This window comes from Cydia fagiglandana, chromosome 26 (genome assembly GCF_963556715.1).
Source record: "Cydia fagiglandana chromosome 26, ilCydFagi1.1, whole genome shotgun sequence".
Classification (NCBI taxonomy): domain Eukaryota; kingdom Metazoa; phylum Arthropoda; class Insecta; order Lepidoptera; family Tortricidae; genus Cydia; species Cydia fagiglandana.
This window is the reverse complement of record NC_085957.1, coordinates 501,212-523,982: the sequence shown is the minus strand read 5'-3', so window position 1 is coordinate 523,982 and position 22,771 is coordinate 501,212. Positions and strand designations below refer to the sequence as shown.

General features: G+C 52.5%; 2 protein-coding genes across 2 annotated transcripts in view; both read left to right on the top strand.

The window, feature by feature from the left end:
* The window catches only part of LOC134677249 (uncharacterized), a 54,040-nt gene extending 40,544 nt beyond the window's left edge, over positions 1-13,496 (top strand). Inside the window, exons 27-34 of the mRNA XM_063535680.1 lie at positions 174-268; positions 1,617-1,679; positions 2,445-2,517; positions 3,079-3,209; positions 5,424-5,536; positions 6,553-6,609; positions 7,095-7,144; positions 13,344-13,496. Of these exons, the coding sequence (XP_063391750.1) occupies positions 174-268; positions 1,617-1,679; positions 2,445-2,517; positions 3,079-3,209; positions 5,424-5,536; positions 6,553-6,609; positions 7,095-7,144; positions 13,344-13,496 (735 nt within the window). The remainder of the gene's footprint in view (positions 1-173; positions 269-1,616; positions 1,680-2,444; positions 2,518-3,078; positions 3,210-5,423; positions 5,537-6,552; positions 6,610-7,094; positions 7,145-13,343) is intronic.
* A 192-nt stretch (positions 13,497-13,688) lies between these two features.
* Positions 13,689-22,294, top strand: LOC134677248 (serine/arginine repetitive matrix protein 2-like). The gene is made up of 7 exons (XM_063535679.1): positions 13,689-13,785; positions 15,053-15,146; positions 15,183-19,577; positions 19,630-20,604; positions 20,643-21,161; positions 21,200-21,372; positions 22,110-22,294. Exons 1-7 carry the CDS (start codon positions 13,689-13,691, stop codon positions 22,292-22,294), a joined length of 6,438 nt encoding a protein of 2,145 aa, XP_063391749.1.
* The last annotated feature ends 477 nt before the right edge of the window (positions 22,295-22,771 follow it).

Below are 22,771 nucleotides of genomic sequence, written 5' to 3'. Positions count from 1 at the left end.
TTACACAATATGTATACATAGATGGTCAAGCAGATCTTGTCAGTAGAAACAGGCGAAAAATTTGTAAAATGTAGGCGCGAAGGGATACCGTCTCATAGACAATTTGAATTTGGCGCCTTTTTCTAGTGACAAGATTAGCTTGACCACGTGTAAGTATAAATGTATGGTTGCAGATCGCGCTGCGCGCCGTGCGGGAGGTGTCGCTGCCGGACTCGTGCGCCGAGCTGCTGCTGGCCGAGCCGGACGGCGAGCCGGACGCCGGCGACCGGTGCGTTGTATATATGTCGGCGGCCGATCGTAAGATCAGGCATATCGTGAAATTCCTAGGCATATCGTGAAACGTGAAAATCTTTGACTCGTTCCCTGGGTCGACGGAGCCCCGCTACGCGGGGCTCCTATTTCTGGGCAGTTTGCTCTACGGGCATCTGAAGCAACCTAACGAACCTATCCTACCTATATACTGGTTTAATGTGACTATCGTCAAAAACATTACACAGGAACATTACGATCTGCCTGATCTTACGATCGGCCGCCGACATATATACATAGTTAAACGCCTGTCTCACACTCTCAACTCAAACATAGACAGAGAATCATACTACCTTTGTCCACTAGTACAGTCGTCAGCAATAGTATCTTACACAACTAGGGCCGCAAAAATATGTGACACGTTCTTATTTGGAGCGCAATAAGAGCGCGTCATATATTTTTGCGGCCCTAGTTGTGTAAGATACTATTGCTGATGACTATACTGGCAACCAAAACAAAAGGATGAGTATAGTTTTTTTTGTTCTTGTTTACTGACAAATTGGTAGACATGACATTTCGAACCTAGAAATGAGTCCGCGCGAACGTTCACTACAAGACAGGTCATAACCTGCACAATGCGCCTGAAAACCCTAAATGTGGGTATAGTTACTTCAGCCGAATATTCAGCGGCCGGATACCGAATATTCGGCCGATGGTCAGACCGAACATCCGGTATCCGGCCAAACAACTATCCGTTGCATCTCTACAAATTGGTTTGAACAACTATACTTCTTCTACTCCAGCATTTTACTATATCAATTAAGTGACAGGTGTATTCTAAGGGTCTATAATATTGTATTATACAACTGTACATAATTAGATCTGAAATCAGTTACCTACGTGATCTTGTTACTAAACTCGCATTGCTCATTTCATAAAACCACTTATGTTTTAATGTTTTAATTTTTGCAATGTTGTGGATTATAAAATTATGTTATGCTTTTAGTACAATAATAGGGTATCGTTTTGGGTCTTCCCATTCGTTTTCGTCAAGTTCTTAAATTATTAGTCCTATTCTGCTTTCGTCACTCACTCTACATTGAAAGCCACCGACGATTATGACGAATGTAGAATGAGTGACGAAAGCAGAATAGGACTAATTTAAGAACTTGACGAAAAACGAATGGGACGACCCAAGACGATACCAATAATACTGACTGTTAATGGTTGCTGTTTTCTGAAGTATTTCTCCCACCGCACCCATATTCTGTTTGCCCTTTGGTTGACTGGTAGAGGATGGCTTAAGGCATTAAGTCCGCCATTAACTAGTAGTTAGTTTAAATAATAATTAATTGTTTTATGTGCAGACAGGGCGGTTGGGAGTCCCCCGAGGCGGAGCGCGAGGCGTGGCCCGACCCCGACTGCTGCAGGTGAGTCGCGGTAGCCTAGTCGTGTCGGCAATCATTGTTGAGCGATAGCCGGGGAACTACACCCGGAAACTCCTATATCAGCGGTTCTCAAACTTTTTTGGTGACGGAACCCTTTTGGAAAGCAAAATTTTTGACGGAACCCCAAAATAAAATTTTTCGTTCGTCGCTGTGGACCAGATATACCTATGCTGCTGTGCTGGTTTTTAGGTTCCGTACCCAAAGGGTAAAACGGCACCCTATTACTAAGACTCTGCTGTCCGTCCGTCCGTCCGTCCGTCCGTCCGTCTGTCTGTCCGTCCGTCCGTCTGTCAGTCACCAGGGGCTCCCATACAACAAACGTGATTTTTGACCGAAGTTAAGCAACGTCGGGCGGGGTCAGTACTTGGATGGGTGACAGTTTTTTTGCCTTTTTTTGCATTATGGTACGGAAACCTTCGTGCGCGAGTCCGACTCGCACTTGCCCGGTTTTTTTTCTTATTATTACAAGTATTTTCGCGGAACTCCAACAGAGGCTTTGCGGAACCCTAGGGTTCCGCGGAACACACTTTGAGAATGACTATCCTATATAATTTGAGAGCAACAAACTATTTTGTACGCTGAACAAACTATTATATATATAAACATATATACGAATTATATCACCTAGCTATTGAGTCGAGTAGATACATCAATAAATATCGAATTAGTAGCTTAGACGCTAGGTTGAAACACAAAAATCTAATTTTTATTTATTTTTTTATATATTTATGTTTATGTTTTCCCCAGAGCGACGGGTTCGCTGCGCTGCGCGTCGGCCGGCAGCCTGCGCGGGCCCGGCGCGCACGCGCCGCACGGCACCGCAGGTACCTCACCTCACCTCACCTCACCTCACCCACCTCACCTCACCTCACATCACCCACCTCACCTCACCTCACCTCACCTCACCCACCTCACCTCACCTCACATCACCCACCTCACCTCACCTCACCTCACCTCACCCACCTCACCTCACCTCACCCACACCCACTCACTACAGCTGCAAACGAACGACTCTGAATCCCCGTCCCATCGGTAAACCTTATTGCAAAACGCATAAGGTCCATCGATGGGCAGTTAAGAGTATTTAGTCATCATCATCATCATCATAGGCCTTTTCGTCTATATCAGACGATTTATGGTGTAACACCGTTTTTGATGGCTGAATAGACCGATGCGAGATCGACATGGTCTACCACAGGTCTGACAAGAGAAGTTTGCGGAAAGAGTATTTAGTACATCCTGCATATTTGATACATAGATATTCCCTTTTTATTCATTATTTTTATTCAATTATAGAAATATTTATAAAATGTCGCTTAATTCCATGATATTTTGTGTATGATGTGGATCTTTATTTTTTAATACCAAAAATTTGCCTTAGCAAGTTTTCATATCTGGGCAGCGAATGGTTAAAATATATGAAATGATCATAAAAAGTAATATATGTATGATATTTACAGAACGCGCGGGCACGTGTCGACGAGAGCCGTCGCGGCTGGACGCGCAACACAGGTAACACACGCGCACACACACGCGCGCACACATACACGCACGCACACACGCACGCACACACACACACACAAACACACACACACACACACACTCACCCACACACACGCGCACACACACACACACACACACACACACACACACACAAACACACACATAAACATACACACAAACACACACACACAACACACACACGCACACACACAAACATATATACACACACACCTATGCTTCTATACGCCTATGCTGGCCCCTGTTTCACCAACGTGACAGGTGCGACGAATTGTAAAATCACTGTTGCTGACGTCACAGGCATCCATGGGCTACGGTTACCGCTTACCATCGGGCGGGCCGTATTCTTGTTTGCCACCATCATTGTATTATTAAAAAAAACTTTATGATATCGGAAAAAAATAGATATTTCTCTTGCTAAGTTTATGACAATTGTCACAAGAAACACTACAATTGTCAAGAAATTCCGACATATAACTCATTACCTGTCAAGAATTACCTACAATTCTTCTAAATCTTTGACAAATTGTCAGAAACTTCGCAGGAGAAATATCTGTTTTTTTCCGATATAATAAAGTTTTTTTAAATAATACAATGATGGTGGCAAACAGGAATACGGCCCGCCCGATGGTAAGTGGTAATCGTAGCCCATGGATGCCTGTGACGTCAGCAACAGTGATTTTACAATTCGTCGCACCTGTCACCGATGTGAAATTGGGGCCTTGTCTCATTCAATATTTAAGGGTGGTTTCAATCTATCTATAATCAGCCATCTTTTCGAGCGATGGCGCCATACCTTTGGCCTAGTCTCGAGTAGATGGCAATAGTTTTTGATATTTGGGAGAAACAACTTTTTCTTGTCATTGTAGTTGCCATGGTTACGGTCTCCTGGGTCACTCTTAAAATACTAGTTATTTCGTATTTAAATGAACCATACTTGAATTTTTTGGTACTTATAAAGCCTTTCTATAATGGGACATCTACTAGCACGTTTGTAGAACATGGCACTTACAGCAGCTCTTCTAAGAAACTATGCTACTATTGTCTCCTGGCTGATGGGACAGAATAACAACAAGAAGTAGTTGATCGACCCATTTAACAAATTTAACACATATATCAGTGAAATCAAAATTTCTAGGGTACTTCCCGCTGACCTAGAATTATGAAATTCGACAAGTAATATCGTCTTACCCCCTTATTCATAAACGCGCTACAAGCCTCCGTTAGCTAATAATCGTTTGTCTCTCTCTGTCATTTTGACTTACCTGTGTATTTGTAAGAAAGGGATACAACATCATTTAACTAAATCGAGCCCGTAAAGTTTTATGAATAAGGGGGTTACACTAATCACAGGAAAAAATATAAAAACTATTTTGTAAAAAATAAAATTAAAGGACCATGGACAACATGGAACGACCGGTCTGGCCTAGTGGGTAGCGACCCTGCCTGCGAAGCCGATGGTCCTGGGTTCGAATCCCAGTAAGGGCATGTATTTGTGTGATGAACACTAATATTTGTTCCTGAGTCATGGGTGTTTTCTATGTATTTATCTATATAAGTATGTATATCGTCGCCTAGCACCCATAGTACAAGCTTTGCTTAGTTTGGGGCTAGGTTGATCTGTGTAAAGATGTCCCCAATATTTATTTATTTATTAACTTTGTATGGAGCCTTGCCCCAAAACCAACAGAGTTGAGAGTTACGTCATTAGATAGGTATTTCTCTGTACTTCATTTCGTTCTATGGGCACCAAGCGGAATTCCATTGCAGAACTGCGATGAGATATTGGTATTTTTGCCAAAATGTCGTCACCCTTATTACGTAGGCAATAGGGTCCAAGTAAGTAAATTAATTGCTGCAGGGTAGATGTTCGCGCACCGCCGGGCGAGCACGCTCCGCGCTCGCCCGGCGGTGGACTCTATTGCCTAGGTAATAAGGGTGACGACATTTTGACTAAAATACCAGTATCTCAGTTCTGCAATGGAATTCCGCTTGGTGCCCATAGAACGAAATGAAGTACAGAGAAATACCTATATAATGACCTAACTCTCAACTCTGTTGGTTTTGGGGCAATTTTGACGCATAGTCCTTTGTAAGGAACCCTCGGTGGGCGAGGGCGAGTCCGACTCGCGCTTGTCCGGTTTCTAATCTGAGCTCGCAATATTAGTTTAAAAGTTAATTTTGACATTATTGTAATGAACTTAGACGGTGGGAGGGCGCGGACGGGCTGTCGGCCGCGGTGCCCGACGTGGCGATGGCGCCCAACGGCAACACGCACCTACTCACGGCGAGGGACCTGGCTCGCCTGCCGCACAAAGGTGACATTACTATATACACGTGATGTAATACGTAGAGAGGTAGAGAGGCATTTTATACAATTGATATATAATAGAGAGTTAGAGAGTGTACGCTATCGGGCCGCCTATGGTGAATGAAAACACGAAAAACTTGAATGTACAGTATATTACACAATATTTACACACAGCATATGAAAAAATCAATATTTAAAAACAACTAGCTATTACATTGCATAATCAAGTGCTGCCATCTACCGTTCTCGTACGTTTTCTTGTGCATAGTAGGTTCTGCCATCTTGTGGGCTACAGCATAAACTTCACATTTACGCCTCGCGCCAAAAATCTGACGGTTCCGGTCCATATATAGTTCGTTTTTTTAGCATTAGAAATAAGGTAAACAATCTTGATGTGTCTTTTAATTGCAAAACACATTTTGAAAATAAGTTACGGCAAATATGTAACAATTATGAATCTAATACGATCATTTATATTCTTCTGCTTTCATAAGTAATAGTTATTGATTTTAAAAAAGCGTTTTTCAATTAAAAGACATGTCAAGATCGCTTACCTTCTTTCAAGTTCTTTCTAATGCTAAAAAAACCGGGCAAGTGCGAGTCGGACTCGCGCACTAAGGGTTCCGTACCATAAAGCAAAAAAAAACGGGAAAAAATGCAAAAAGAAAACGGTCACCCATCCAAGTACTGACCACGCCCGACGTTGCTTAACTTTGGTCAAAAATCACGTTTGCTGTATGGGAGCCTCACTTAAATATTTATTTTATTCTGTTTTTAGTATTTGTTGTTATAGCGGCAACAGAAATACATCATCTGTGAAAATTTCAACTGTCTAGCTATCACGGTTCGGTGTAGCTACAGCCTGGTGACAGACAGACGGACAGCGAAGTCTTAGTAATAGGGTCCCGTTTTACCCTTTGGGTACGGAACCCTAAAAACGAAGTATAGTTCGTGCACAGGGAGCGTGCATGCAGAGTATATTTGAGTTGTGTGTGAGATGTTGAGTTGTTGTTGTTGTTGCAGAGTACGGCGTGCTGCAGCTGGACCTGGGCGACGGCGCCACGCACACGCCCCGCCCCGGTGAGAACACGTTCTTTTATTCAAGTAATACATATTTTGGAACATAACAATAGGGTATTATACTGTATTTAAAATAAACTATTTTACACCATACATGAAATAAAGCACCAGATAATTTATTAGAAAAACACAGATAGGAGTTATTTTTAAACACAAATTCTATTTAATAAACCGGATAGAAATATAAAAAGTAGTTGAGTTGACCGTGACGTCACGATGTAATATTTCATATAAATTCCATATTAGCAAATCGTTTTGACTAAAAAAGTATATGATTTGTCTAGTAGGAAAATACCCTATTTCCTCATAGTCGTGGTGAAAAGCAGTATGTGTCACACGATATCAAAATTATTTCGTCTTGGGCGTCAACACTTGAATCCCTCATTACGCTCAGGATTCAATGTACGCCCTTGACGGAAATATAATTATAATTTTGATCCCTTGTAACACAAACTAGTATTTGATGTAACATGTTGCGGTCGCAGGGTCCCGCGCGGCGCGCGCCGGCCGCCCGCCGCCGAGGGACGCCTCTCAGGTTTGTACTCAGCACCATAGACTAGGAATCCTCTAGACCGAGTTTAGAGCTATTATTTCATGCAACCGTTGATGCCAAAAATGCGGGGGTGCGCGGGACGAGGTGAGCGAAGTCCCGTGCCGTGATTGGTCCGTTCAAAGACACGGACGTCACACAAAGACACTTTCGACTCGAACATGGAGTAAAATTACCGCATGCGTGGCAGAGGGGGTAGCGCGACTATGCTCAGTCTGGAGGATGTTTTGTCTGTGGTCAGCACCAATAGCTGCTAAGCGGGCGAGGTGTTTCAATGGTTTAAAAGGTATTAAAAATGGTTTTGGTTAAAAAGGGTGAACCCATCTGCAGTACTTACCGCGTGCATGGTACATTTGTAACATCTACTCTAAGATACGGCATAATATTTTGGGGCAACTCTACAGACCGTTAAGGATTGGTAAATACATATTATATTTTGACATGCATGCTCTTAACATTTGTATGCCGTAAGGCGCCACATAGTGAAACTGACTGAACTGTAACACCCTCTATAACCTATGTTGGACAAATAGATAAATTTGTATTTGTATTTAAATGAAACCGTTTTCAGTTGCAAGCCATTCAAACAAATGGGTGGGATGTGTGATGGGCACTTGCTTCCCGCTTTGAAGGCCATATACTCGCACTTGCTTACATTATATTTAAGGTTATGCGCTAGGGCATATGACACACACCTTTCAATAAGCAATCAGACCACCGACCGACGGGCTCAACAGTACCATGTCATCGGCATAGCTTATTAGTAATGAAGCAAGTTGTTGTATGGAGACTCATCCATTAATTTCTCAGTCGATGAAATTGTTCCTGGTTATAGTATAGTATGAGCCGAAACTAACATATAAATATCCAAAAAAACAAACACTCCTAAGTTAGGTATTTATATGTAAAAATACAAATCTGTTTATATATTGAACCGAGTAATTCCTCCGTCCAAAATTATTTTACCAAATAAGTTATTTGTATCAGTATATGATACTAGAAAAAAATCTAAAACTTTTGTCAAACATGAGAATATTTTTTTTATGATAATTCCTTTATTGACGCTGGTTTTCATCGGAAAATTCCTCTGCCATTTTTTCCTTCTTATATGATCTTAGAATATAATTTGGCGTAGTGGGTAAGAAAATCCAAAAAAAATGCATCCAAGTTTAAGTATTTTAGAACTATTAAAAACTGAGAGTGGAAAATTTCTCAGCCTGATTTATTTTTAAATATATACTAAGTAGTCACGTATATACTTAAATCCAAAATATCCAAAAGAACTATCATCCCTTGTACACCCCGCTCCCTATACACTGCTCCCGATATGTTTAGTTTTTAATAGGCTCGTTATTTTTTTGGATGTTTTTATAGTTGAATGGAAAGAAAACTGTGAAGTTAATTCAATAAATAAAATGGATAGAGAAATTTTCCAAAGCGAGTAAAAAGGCAATTTCTGAAAAAAGTATAGTTACATGGTAACTTTTTTAGATTTTCAATTTGTAGGTCAAAATCGGCAATAAAATGGCATTCCAGTGAAAAAATTAGACTGAGCAATTTTCCGGTCCAAGCCACGCCAAAAAAATATATTTTGTTAATATTGGTATTTCTGCGGGGGTATTTTTTTTGATATTTCACATATTGTTGCAATACGTTACATGAATATGTCCGGAGAAGAAAGTTTAAACGGAGCATTTTTCCGTAAAAAGATATTAACGATTTAACATATGATCACAAAATGCCGTGTCTTACAGCTACATGTTATTACTATTTTAATATTAATATAGGCCGGTAGCTTGAACATGTCATGCTCGCTTAAAAGTCTTTGCTTACGGTGGCGTCGTTGATCGGGTCGCCACTTTCCCGAATGAAGGTTGAGGGAGGCGATGGCTGAGATACGCGTCATACTCGTGAACGGGTGCTGTTTGTGGAGACTGGTCTGTTAAGCTAACACGAGCTATTATACTTAGTAACTTAATTTTTATTAATTAATTACAGTGAGACGCCTCATTCTGTTCTCGTATGTTTCTTTTCTTTTAATGAATGTATTTATTATACAGGATATTGACTCTTGGAGACCCTATACATCTCTAAGGATAACTTGATAAACTGTATAATCTTATAGTTCTGACACCTAGAGACATTTACACCTCTAAATATTATAGATTTTTTTTGTGTGTTTTTTTTATCTGTTTTTTGTATGTAATTCGACATTAAGAGACCATATACATCTCTTAGTAATTGTAATCCCATCAAAAACATAAATGTAAAAAAGGAGAGCCAAGTTCAATACAAAAATTATGCTTGGCTGTGGGGTTCGCCGCAAAAAGAATGGAGATCTAAATGAGTGCCAAGTTCTATGCAAAATCCAAATATGTATTTATAGGAACAAAATAACATAATAAACAAGTATTAAACTCTATTTCTTTGCTTTATTGGATACCTATAACAATTGCTGTTATTTAAAAAAAATGCGAGATCTTAAAGCAGGTTAGATTTGACTTGCCCAATTTTCAGTACATCAGTCATTTTATAAAGTTATTCAACATATATATTTTGTAATTCTGATAAAAACTGGCCAAGCCAAATCTAACCTACTTTAAGATCTCACATTTTTTTTCCTCCTCCTTGCGTCGTTATCCTCAGTAATGAGGGTCGTGACCTCCCTTCAGAATCACCTTCTCTTTCACAATTCCTCTCCATCTGGTTCTGTCCTTGGCGGTATGGAGAGCCCTGTGGACTGTGGAGTCAAGAGCGGTGCGGATCTGGTCGGACCAACGTATTGGACTGCGTCCACGCCCAGGCCTTTTCCCATCCACTTTGCCTGTCACAAAAAGCTTTTCGAGGCTGTCACCGTCTTTCCTTGCTATATGTCCGAAGTACTCAAGGACTCTGCGTAGACATTCAGATGACAGCCGCGACGAGATCTTGAGTTCTCGCAGTATGGAGACGTTAGTCCGAAATGCTGTCCAGGGGATACGAAGCATCTTTCTCCAGCACCACATCTCGAAAGCGTCAGTGCGTTTGCGGTCAGCAGCTTTCAACGTCCACGTCTCAGCGCCATACGTAAAGATTGAGAAGACTAGAGTCCGTACCAATTTGGTTTTAGTTTTTACGGAAATGCTGCGATCTTTCCAGATATTTCCAAGCTGAGACATGGCGCTCTTGGCCATGCCAATTCTCCTGCGCACTTCCTTCTCGCACGAACCATTGTTGCTGATGTTGGAGCCTAGGTAGATAAAATTGTCCACTGTCTGGAGGCCCAACGCACCAGTGAGTGCCAATTTCCCAGTTCTATCCACCACCATGACCTTGGTTTTGGACCTGTTTACGGAAAGTCCCATCTCCTCGCTAATCCGCTCCATTCGGTTTAGAAGTGCAACCATTTCCGACTCATTTGCTGCTAGCAGAGTAGTGTCATCGGCGTAGCGCAAGTTGGTGATTTTTACACCACCAACTGCGATGCCTCCCTCCCAGTTCTCGCAGGTACGTCTCATAATGTGCTCTCCATAGGCGTTGAACAGAATGGGCGATAAAATGCATCCCTGGCGAACTCCTTGTTGAAATTTAAAGGGCTTTGAGGTCGTTTTATCGACTCTTACGACTCCTTGACTTGAGCCATACAGGGTGCGAAGTAGGGCGGTGAGATGATGGGGTACTCCAAGATCTTGTAGGACTTTCCATAAACAACTCCAGTTGACACAGTCGAACGCTTTGCTGTAGTCCACGAAACACATTATCACTGGCGTATCAAACTCGTATGCCTTTTCAACGAGCTGCCTGACATTGAGAATCTGCTCCCGAGTGCCCCTGCCCTTCACAAAACCCGCTTGCTCCTGCGGGATTTGCCAATCCAGGTAGTAGCGGATGCGATTGTTGATAATGTGGAGCAAGACTTTGCTGGCATGTGATATGAGGGACAAGGTTCGGTAATTGCTGCAGTTCTTGGTTGACCCTTTCTTGTGCAGCGGTAGTATAACGGATTCCGACCAATCCTGTGGCCAATCACCGTATTGCCAGACATGTGAGCAAATCTTGAATAGTGTCGCTACACCCAGGTCCCCCATAGCTGTAAGTACTTCTGCTGTTATCTGATCGCTTCCTGGCGCCTTCTTCTTCTTAAGAGACTGTAGAGCAGTAGATATTTCGGAGCGAAGGATCATGGAAGGAGCACTCATTTAGATCTCCATTCTTTTTGCGGCGAACCCCACAGCCAAGCATAATTTTTGTATTGAACTTGGCTCTCCTTTTTTACATTTATGTTTTTGATGGGATATCAATACTTTTTGTAAAGAAAACTAGGCAGGTATTGAGATTTAATGTTTTTTCTTGTGTTTCCGCTGCATGTTTTTTACTTCTGTTCTTTGTATTAATTATGTGGTGCCGCGCGCCGCCAACGACACACCGTTGGCCGGTTGTTTAGCGCGTATTACAGGTTTTTTGTATGGGGACACCCCCTATTTTTTAACTTTTTTTATTTTTAGATTTTTTCCTACGCTTACACACAATTACCGAGCTGGATTCCAAATTTCATCCTTCTAGGTCATCTGGAAGTAGGTTAGGTTTAGGTACAGGTCAGTCACAATAAAAAAGAAATTTGTATGGGGACCCCCCCTATTTATTAACTTTTTTTTGTTTTTAGATTTTTTCCTACGCTTACACACAATAACCGAGCTGGATTCCAAATTTCATCCTTCTAGGTCATCTGGAAGTAGGTTAGGTTTAGGTACTTATATGTCAGTCACAATAAAAAATGTTTTTTTTGTATGGGGACCCCCCCTATTTTATAACTTTTTTTTATTTTTAGATCTTTTCCTACGCTTTCACACAGTAACTGAGCTGGATTCCAAATTTCATCCTTCTAGGTCATCTGGAAGTAGGTTAGGTTTAGGTACTTATATGTCAGTCACAATAAAAAATGGTTTTTTTGTATGGGGACCCCCCCTATTTTATAACTTTTTTTAATTTTTAGATTTTTTCCTACGCTTTCACACAATAACTGAGCTGGATTCCAAATTTCATCCTTCTAGGTCAACTGGAAGTAGGTTAGGTTTAGGTACTATAGGTATGTCAGTCAGTCTTAAAATTTACGACTTTTTGACCTTCATATCTTTATAACCGTTTGAGCTAGCTTCATGAAATTTGGGCTTCTAGATGTCCTTATGGATATAATTAAACACACGTAGTTTTATGTGTTTACGTTAAAGATGTTTTGAGTTATAGAAGGGTCAAAAGTGGCACCAAGTGGTTCGTGTAATATTACACTTGGCGCTGGCTAGCCAGTTCCTTTGCTTGAACTTGGCTTGACACGCTGCCGCGTGTCTAGATACGTTAGATTGAATTGTTAGTTTTATTTTATAAAATTGTTGATGTTATTATTTTTGCTTTTATGTAAATTCAATGTTGACGTGTAAAAGTGCCCTTGTGGCCTATTTGCTGAATAAATGTTGATTGATTGATTGATTGATAAGACTTTAGGTATTTACTTAAATCCAATTATTATTATTCTTTGGAAATTTATACAATACTTTTTATTTATTGATACTTTATCATACTGTAAAGTTTTTTCTGGCTGAGGAATTACTGCGGGGTCCACTACCTTTATTTACTACACTATATACCTGAGGTATCATTTATTAGTATGCTTTAATCATTTTCATAAATAGTACCTACCAATTAACGACATCGAATGTAACTCCCGAGTTTTCTATAAGATCAATCAATTTAATAGTGAAATAGTAAAGTAGTATCTAACTTTTTTTGCAATTAATTAATAAGAACTTACACAGAAGACTGAGCTCCGAAGGAATTCTTTATAAAATACATAATTACATCTCAGTGACGCTATCGATCCGACTGCGTAAATCCAAGATGGCGCATGCCAAGTGCCAATGATGGGGTATGTTCCGAAAGATAGTGTTGTGTTTTTCTTAATCGTCTTTTCAATAGTTAACATAATGTAAAAATCGAGCCTCATTGAAAACTAGGGAGAAATGGCGAATCCGTTACTGACTTCTATCCTGTCCTGTTATAATAAATTAATTTAATTTAATTATTTATTTATTTAAGAAACAAACAGTCTTTCATAGTTATATATAACACTGAAACTTTTCTTAAAACTAGACTTACAGTTTCCTTAATGAGAATATTTGAATAATTTTTAAACGTGTTATAAATGTTACAGTCGAGCTCCCGCCGGAGCGACGAGGAGGAGCTCCGCGCCGCCATCGAGCTCTCCGTCATGAGGGGTGAGTACACACATACACACACACACAGTCGAGCTCCCGCCGGAGCGACGAGGAGGAGCTCCGCGCCGCCATCGAGCTCTCCGTCATGAGGGGTGAGTACACACATACACACACACACAGTCGAGCTCCCGCCGGAGCGACGAGGAGGAGCTCCGCGCCGCCATCGAGCTCTCCGTCATGAGGAGTGAGTACACACACACACACACACACACACACACACACAGTCGAGCTCCCGCCGGAGCGACGAGGAGGAGCTCCGCGCCGCCATCGAGCTCTCCGTCATGAGGGGTGAGTACACACACACACACACACAGTCGAGCTCCCGCCGGAGCGACGAGGAGGAGCTCCGCGCCGCCATCGAGCTCTCCGTCATGAGGGGTGAGTACACACACACACACACACACACAGTCGAGCTCCCGCCGGAGCGACGAGGAGGAGCTCCGCGCCGCCATCGAGCTCTCCGTCATGAGGGGTGAGTACACACACACACACACACACACACACAGTCGAGCTCCCGCCGGAGCGACGAGGAGGAGCTCCGCGCCGCCATCGAGCTCTCCGTCATGAGGGGTGAGTACACACACACACACACACACACAGTCGAGCTCCCGCCGGAGCGACGAGGAGGGGCTCCGCGCTGCCATCGAGCTCTCCGTCATGAGGGGTGAGTACACACATATACACACACACACACACACACACACACACACGCATACATACACACACATACACACACACACATAACATACGTAAATTTGACGTAATATTATAACATGAGCTCGAGAGATTGGCCCTTCCAAACCTTACAATGAGCAGAATTAAATTATCCGCAAATCAAACTGATGACGACCGGGGTCGGAAAACTGTGTATGGAGTATTGCAGCAACCTGTGGGATGGCTCAGCTAAATACCAACTCGCCGCTTTGGACTCAGTGGAGCGCAGAGCCAGGAGGATGATTGGCGACAAGAAGCTAACGGCTAAGCTTCAGTCTTTGGCCCATCGGCGGAAAGTCGCCAGCCTGTCGGTATTCTACAGGTTGCACTTCGGGGAGTGTGCCCAAGAGCTACACGAGCTTATTCCACCGTCCCCATTCTACCATCGGACTTTTAGACGCACGGCCGGTTTCCATCCTTACTTGGTAGATATTCCACCAATTCGCACGAAGCGCTTTGCTTCTACTTTCCTTATGCGCACTGCCAAGGAATGGAATTCCTTGCCGGCGTCTATATTTCCGTGTTCTTATAACCCGGCAACCTTCAAATCAAGAGTGAACAGGCACCTTCTGGGCGAGCTCGCTCCATCGTAGGCCACGTCTACGCCTCGGCTAGTCTGTGGCCATGAGTAAGCCCATTAATAATAATAAAAAAAAAAAAACTTCTAATTTTTATTTAAACAGGAGAAGCGGGGCGGGATTTTTGTCTAGAACCACGAGGCCCGGGCCTAGCGGTCCAGTATGGATATGATGGTCGTTCTTGTTTATGTGACAGTGTGATAAAACGGAGTCCGTCACTTTCTATACCACGGTGTTAAAAAGTAACAGTTACTTTATCACGTGGATAAAGCTATCCATAATACGTCGGCAGGCGACTTATGAAAAATACTGGCTAACCCTATGTTGACACGTTATTATTGTTATCCTCCCAGCGTACTCGTCGTTCGGCTGCCGCGCGCGCTCCGGCCCCTCGGGCGCCCCCGCGCCCAGCGCCCCCGCGCCCCCCGCGCCCGCCGCCGACCCCGCGCCCCGCGCGCGCGCCTCCCCCTCCCCCTCCAACAGCGCGCACCTGTCCGCGCCGCGCCACGACCCGGACCGCTCCGCCGCGAGGGACAGGGACCGTGAGTACACACACCCCGCGCCCCGCGCGCGCGCCTCCCCCTCCCCCTCCAACAGCGCGCACCTGTCCGCGCCGCGCCACGACCCGGACCGCTCCGCCGCGAGGGACAGGGACCGTGAGTACACACACCCCGCGCCCCGCGCGCGCGCCTCCCCCTCCCCCTCCAACAGCGCGCACCTGTCCGCGCCGCGCCACGACCCGGACCGCTCCGCCGCGAGGGACAGGGACCGTGAGTACACACACCCCGCGCCCCGCGCGCGCGCCTCCCCCTCCCCCTCCAACAGCGCGCACCTGTCCGCGCCGCGCCACGACCCGGACCGCTCCGCCGCGAGGGACAGGGACCGTGAGTACACACACCCCGCGCCCCGCGCGCGCGCCTCCCCCTCCCCCTCCAACAGCGCGCACCTGTCCGCGCCGCGCCACGACCCGGACCGCTCCGCCGCGAGGGACAGGGACCGTGAGTACACACACCCCGCGCCCCGCGCGCGCGCCTCCCCCTCCCCCTCCAACAGCGCGCACCTGTCCGCGCCGCGCCACGACCCGGACCGCTCCGCCGCGAGGGACAGGGACCGTGAGTACACACACCCCGCGCCCCGCGCGCGCGCCTCCCCCTCCCCCTCCAACAGCGCGCACCTGTCCGCGCCGCGCCACGACCCGGACCGCTCCGCCGCGAGGGACAGGGACCGTGAGTACACACACCCCGCGCCCCGCGCGCGCGCCTCCCCCTCCCCCTCCAACAGCGCGCACCTGTCCGCGCCGCGCCACGACCCGGACCGCTCCGCCGCGAGGGACAGGGACCGTGAGTACACACACCCCGCGCCCCGCGCGCGCGCCTCCCCCTCCCCCTCCAACAGCGCGCACCTGTCCGCGCCGCGCCACGACCCGGACCGCTCCGCCGCGAGGGACAGGGACCGTGAGTACACACACCCCGCGCCCCGCGCGCGCGCCTCCCCCTCCCCCTCCAACAGCGCGCACCTGTCCGCGCCGCGCCACGACCCGGACCGCTCCGCCGCGAGGGACAGGGACCGTGAGTACACACACCCCGCGCCCCGCGCGCGCGCCTCCCCCTCCCCCTCCAACAGCGCGCACCTGTCCGCGCCGCGCCACGACCCGGACCGCTCCGCCGCGAGGGACAGGGACCGTGAGTACACACACCCCGCGCCCCGCGCGCGCGCCTCCCCCTCCCCCTCCAACAGCGCGCACCTGTCCGCGCCGCGCCACGACCCGGACCGCTCCGCCGCGAGGGACAGGGACCGTGAGTACACACACCCCGCGCCCCGCGCGCGCGCCTCCCCCTCCCCCTCCAACAGCGCGCACCTGTCCGCGCCGCGCCACGACCCGGACCGCTCCGCCGCGAGGGACAGGGACCGTGAGTACACACACCCCGCGCCCCGCGCGCGCGCCTCCCCCTCCCCCTCCAACAGCGCGCACCTGTCCGCGCCGCGCCACGACCCGGACCGCTCCGCCGCGAGGGACAGGGACCGTGAGTACACACACCCCGCGCCCCGCGCGCGCGCCTCCCCCTCCCCCTCCAACAGCGCGCACCTGTCCGCGCCGCGCCACGACCCGGACCGCTCCGCCGCGAGGGACAGGGACCGTGAGTACACACACCCCGCGCCCCGCGCGCGCGCCTCCCCCTCCCCCTCCAACAGCGCGCACCTGTCCGCGCCGCGCCACGACCCGGACCGCTCCGCCGCGAGGGACAGGGACCGTGAGTACACACACCCCGCGCCCCGCGCGCGCGCCTCCCCCTCCCCCTCCAACAGCGCGCACCTGTCCGCGCCGCGCCACGACCCGGACCGCTCCGCCGCGAGGGACAGGGACCGTGAGTACACACACCCCGCGCCCCGCGCGCGCGCCTCCCCCTCCCCCTCCAACAGCGCGCACCTGTCCGCGCCGCGCCACGACCCGGACCGCTCCGCCGCGAGGGACAGGGACCGTGAGTACACACACCCCGCGCCCCGCGCGCGCGCCTCCCCCTCCCCCTCCAACAGCGCGCACCTGTCCGCGCCGCGCCACGACCCGGACCGCTCCGCCGCGAGGGACAGGGACCGTGAGTACACACACCCCGCGCCCCGCGCGCGCGCCTCCCCCTCCCCCTCCAACAGCGCGCACCTGTCCGCGCCGCGCCACGACCCGGACCGCTCCGCCGCGAGGGACAGGGACCGTGAGTACACACACCCCGCGCCCCGCGCGCGCGCCTCCCCCTCCCCCTCCAACAGCGCGCACCTGTCCGCGCCGCGCCACGACCCGGACCGCTCCGCCGCGAGGGACAGGGACCGTGAGTACACACACCCCGCGCCCCGCGCGCGCGCCTCCCCCTCCCCCTCCAACAGCGCGCACCTGTCCGCGCCGCGCCACGACCCGGACCGCTCCGCCGCGAGGGACAGGGACCGTGAGTACACACACCCCGCGCCCCGCGCGCGCGCCTCCCCCTCCCCCTCCAACAGCGCGCACCTGTCCGCGCCGCGCCACGACCCGGACCGCTCCGCCGCGAGGGACAGGGACCGTGAGTACACACACCCCGCGCCCCGCGCGCGCGCCTCCCCCTCCCCCTCCAACAGCGCGCACCTGTCCGCGCCGCGCCACGACCCGGACCGCTCCGCCGCGAGGGACAGGGACCGTGAGTACACACACCCCGCGCCCCGCGCGCGCGCCTCCCCCTCCCCCTCCAACAGCGCGCACCTGTCCGCGCCGCGCCACGACCCGGACCGCTCCGCCGCGAGGGACAGGGACCGTGAGTACACACACCCCGCGCCCCGCGCGCGCGCCTCCCCCTCCCCCTCCAACAGCGCGCACCTGTCCGCGCCGCGCCACGACCCGGACCGCTCCGCCGCGAGGGACAGGGACCGTGAGTACACACACCCCGCGCCCCGCGCGCGCGCCTCCCCCTCCCCCTCCAACAGCGCGCACCTGTCCGCGCCGCGCCACGACCCGGACCGCTCCGCCGCGAGGGACAGGGACCGTGAGTACACACACCCCGCGCCCCGCGCGCGCGCCTCCCCCTCCCCCTCCAACAGCGCGCACCTGTCCGCGCCGCGCCACGACCCGGACCGCTCCGCCGCGAGGGACAGGGACCGTGAGTACACACACCCCGCGCCCCGCGCGCGCGCCTCCCCCTCCCCCTCCAACAGCGCGCACCTGTCCGCGCCGCGCCACGACCCGGACCGCTCCGCCGCGAGGGACAGGGACCGTGAGTACACACACCCCGCGCCCCGCGCGCGCGCCTCCCCCTCCCCCTCCAACAGCGCGCACCTGTCCGCGCCGCGCCACGACCCGGACCGCTCCGCCGCGAGGGACAGGGACCGTGAGTACACACACCCCGCGCCCCGCGCGCGCGCCTCCCCCTCCCCCTCCAACAGCGCGCACCTGTCCGCGCCGCGCCACGACCCGGACCGCTCCGCCGCGAGGGACAGGGACCGTGAGTACACACACCCCGCGCCCCGCGCGCGCGCCTCCCCCTCCCCCTCCAACAGCGCGCACCTGTCCGCGCCGCGCCACGACCCGGACCGCTCCGCCGCGAGGGACAGGGACCGTGAGTACACACACCCCGCGCCCCGCGCGCGCGCCTCCCCCTCCCCCTCCAACAGCGCGCACCTGTCCGCGCCGCGCCACGACCCGGACCGCTCCGCCGCGAGGGACAGGGACCGTGAGTACACACACCCCGCGCCCCGCGCGCGCGCCTCCCCCTCCCCCTCCAACAGCGCGCACCTGTCCGCGCCGCGCCACGACCCGGACCGCTCCGCCGCGAGGGACAGGGACCGTGAGTACACACACCCCGCGCCCCGCGCGCGCGCCTCCCCCTCCCCCTCCAACAGCGCGCACCTGTCCGCGCCGCGCCACGACCCGGACCGCTCCGCCGCGAGGGACAGGGACCGTGAGTACACACACCCCGCGCCCCGCGCGCGCGCCTCCCCCTCCCCCTCCAACAGCGCGCACCTGTCCGCGCCGCGCCACGACCCGGACCGCTCCGCCGCGAGGGACAGGGACCGTGAGTACACACACCCCGCGCCCCGCGCGCGCGCCTCCCCCTCCCCCTCCAACAGCGCGCACCTGTCCGCGCCGCGCCACGACCCGGACCGCTCCGCCGCGAGGGACAGGGACCGTGAGTACACACACCCCGCGCCCCGCGCGCGCGCCTCCCCCTCCCCCTCCAACAGCGCGCACCTGTCCGCGCCGCGCCACGACCCGGACCGCTCCGCCGCGAGGGACAGGGACCGTGAGTACACACACCCCGCGCCCCGCGCGCGCGCCTCCCCCTCCCCCTCCAACAGCGCGCACCTGTCCGCGCCGCGCCACGACCCGGACCGCTCCGCCGCGAGGGACAGGGACCGTGAGTACACACACCCCCGCGCCCCGCGCGCGCGCCTCCCCCTCCCCCTCCAACAGCGCGCACCTGTCCGCGCCGCGCCACGACCCGGACCGCTCCGCCGCGAGGGACAGGGACCGTGAGTACACACACCCCGCGCCCCGCGCGCGCGCCTCCCCCTCCCCCTCCAACAGCGCGCACCTGTCCGCGCCGCGCCACGACCCGGACCGCTCCGCCGCGAGGGACAGGGACCGTGAGTACACACACCCCGCGCCCCGCGCGCGCGCCTCCCCCTCCCCCTCCAACAGCGCGCACCTGTCCGCGCCGCGCCACGACCCGGACCGCTCCGCCGCGAGGGACAGGGACCGTGAGTACACACACCCCGCGCCCCGCGCGCGCGCCTCCCCCTCCCCCTCCAACAGCGCGCACCTGTCCGCGCCGCGCCACGACCCGGACCGCTCCGCCGCGAGGGACAGGGACCGTGAGTACACACACCCCGCGCCCCGCGCGCACGCCTCCCCCTCCCCCTCCAACAGCGCGCACCTGTCCGCGCCGCGCCACGACCCGGACCGCTCCGCCGCGAGGGACAGGGACCGTGAGTACACACACCCCGCGCCCCGCGCGCGCGCCTCCCCCTCCCCCTCCAACAGCGCGCACCTGTCCGCGCCGCGCCACGACCCGGACCGCTCCGCCGCGAGGGACAGGGACCGTGAGTACACACACCCCGCGCCCCGCGCGCGCGCCTCCCCCTCCCCCTCCAACAGCGCGCACCTGTCCGCGCCGCGCCACGACCCGGACCGCTCCGCCGCGAGGGACAGGGACCGTGAGTACACACACCCCGCGCCCCGCGTGCACGCCTCCCCCTCCCCCTCCAACAGCGCGCACCTGTCCGCGCCGCGCCACGACCCGGACCGCTCCGCCGCGAGGGACAGGGACCGTGAGTACACACACCCCGCGCCCCGCGCGCGCGCCTCCCCCTCCCCCTCCAACAGCGCGCACCTGTCCGCGCCGCGCCACGACCCGGACCGCTCCGCCGCGAGGGACAGGGACCGTGAGTACACACACCCCGCGCCTCCCCCTCCCCCTCCAACAGCGCGCACCTGTCCGCGCCGCGCCACGACCCGGACCGCTCCGCCGCGAGGGACAGGGACCGTGAGTACACACACCCCGCGCCCCGCGCGCGCGCCTCCCCCTCCCCCTCCAACAGCGCGCACCTGTCCGCGCCGCGCCACGACCCGGACCGCTCCGCCGCGAGGGACAGGGACCGTGAGTACACACACCCCGCGCCCCGCGCGCGCGCCTCCCCCTCCCCCTCCAACAGCGCGCACCTGTCCGCGCCGCGCCACGACCCGGACCGCTCCGCCGCGAGGGACAGGGACCGTGAGTACACACACCCCGCGCCCCGCGCGCGCGCCTCCCCCTCCCCCTCCAACAGCGCGCACCTGTCCGCGCCGCGCCACGACCCGGACCGCTCCGCCGCGAGGGACAGGGACCGTGAGTACACACACCCCGCGCCCCGCGCGCGCGCCTCCCCCTCCCCCTCCAACAGCGCGCACCTGTCCGCGCCGCGCCACGACCCGGACCGCTCCGCCGCGAGGGACAGGGACCGTGAGTACACACACCCCGCGCCTCCCCCTCCCCCTCCAACAGCGCGCACCTGTCCGCGCCGCGCCACGACCCGGACCGCTCCGCCGCGAGGGACAGGGACCGTGAGTACACACACCCCGCGCCCCGCGCGCGCGCCTCCCCCTCCCCCTCCAACAGCGCGCACCTGTCCGCGCCGCGCCACGACCCGGACCGCTCCGCCGCGAGGGACAGGGACCGTGAGTACACACACCCCGCGCCTCCCCCTCCCCCTCCAACAGCGCGCACCTGTCCGCGCCGCGCCACGACCCGGACCGCTCCGCCGCGAGGGACAGGGACCGTGAGTACACACACCCCGTCCCCTTCTAACAGCGTGTTCACATTGTCCGATCTGATATCGACTGTAGGATCCTACATCCGTGTAGTTGGGCCGCGGATGCGCGCCCGGGCGCCGTCCAGGAATGCCAACTTAGTGGTTTTACCACTATATTTAGGGGGAAATAAATCAGTTAGGGGTTTTTAGTAGCTAAATATTTTTAGTGGTTTTTTTAGGGATTTTTTTGGGGTGGAAAAAGGTGGCAAATTTGAAAAATGTAGGCGCGAAGGGATATCATCTCACAGAAAAATTGAATTTCGTGCCTTTTTTACTGACAAGATTTGCTTGATCATTTGTATATAATTTTCATATGTATGTATGATCACAAAAATGTCGAACCGGTTGAAGATCATAATAATGTACAAAATTTTGGAAAATGTATAAATAAAGAATTAATTAAACGTATAATTTCTGTTTTTTTCTGTTTTTGTGGGTTTTTTGAAATAATAGTAAAGTTTTAGGGGTTTTTAAGTTGAGCTCTAGGGGTAAAAGAAAATTGGAGTCGGCGACCCTCCGCCGCGTACCCTACGACGAGCATTATTAACGAAGAAACGATTTACGAAGAGTGTTAATGAACGATATTTGTTATAACGTGAACAGCTCGGTGCTCGCCGGCGGCGCTGGGACCGGGCCTGGGCGCGCGCACGCCGTCGCCGCGCCGCGCGCGCCCGCTGCCCCGCGCTCCGCCGCAGCACCAGCCCCCGCACCAGCACCAGCACCCGAGCCACTCCGCGCACCAGACGCACGACTACAGGTACCGACTTACAATATTCAACTCTTACTAGGTATTGGAAACAAATCTATTAGTTGTTTGAAAAGTTTATATATATAAAAATATTGTACAATGCAAGCATCGCACATTTCTCGCGTCAGCATTAAATATAATGACTTTATAATAATTGCTGTATTTGCGATTACGCCATACATCGATTTATGTTTTAGTTTACGTTTATACGTGCTCCTAGCTAGTACTCATATACCTTGGTTATCAATAAATAAATATACCGAAATCAGTGTTTCCATCAAGATTGCAATCTACCATCAAGAATCATATCAACTCAGATGTACTATCCGTACATCTTATGGTCCTTCGAAGCTATCAGTGACTGTGACAGTGATTTCGTCCTAACGGCCTCCCACAAGCGGGTCTCACCGTGCGGATTGAACAGGCGCTGTGACTCATCCAGAGCCTGACTATATTCATTGTCATAGGAGAACAGCATCAGTTCATCATCGAAGATATCAAGACTATCAAGAGACGT

Excerpts from the sequence above, each read along its gene's own strand:
- LOC134677248 (XM_063535679.1), top strand. The coding sequence starts at position 13,689 with ATGAGGGGTGAGTACACACACACACACACACAGTCGAGCTCCCGCCGG. Across the intron at positions 15,147-15,182 it reads GCGCCCGCCGCCGACCCCGC|CGCGCACCTGTCCGCGCCGC; the intron begins GCCCCGCGCGCG and ends CCCCTCCAACAG. Across the intron at positions 19,578-19,629 it reads GCGAGGGACAGGGACCGTGA|CGCGCACCTGTCCGCGCCGC; the intron begins GTACACACACCC and ends CCCCTCCAACAG.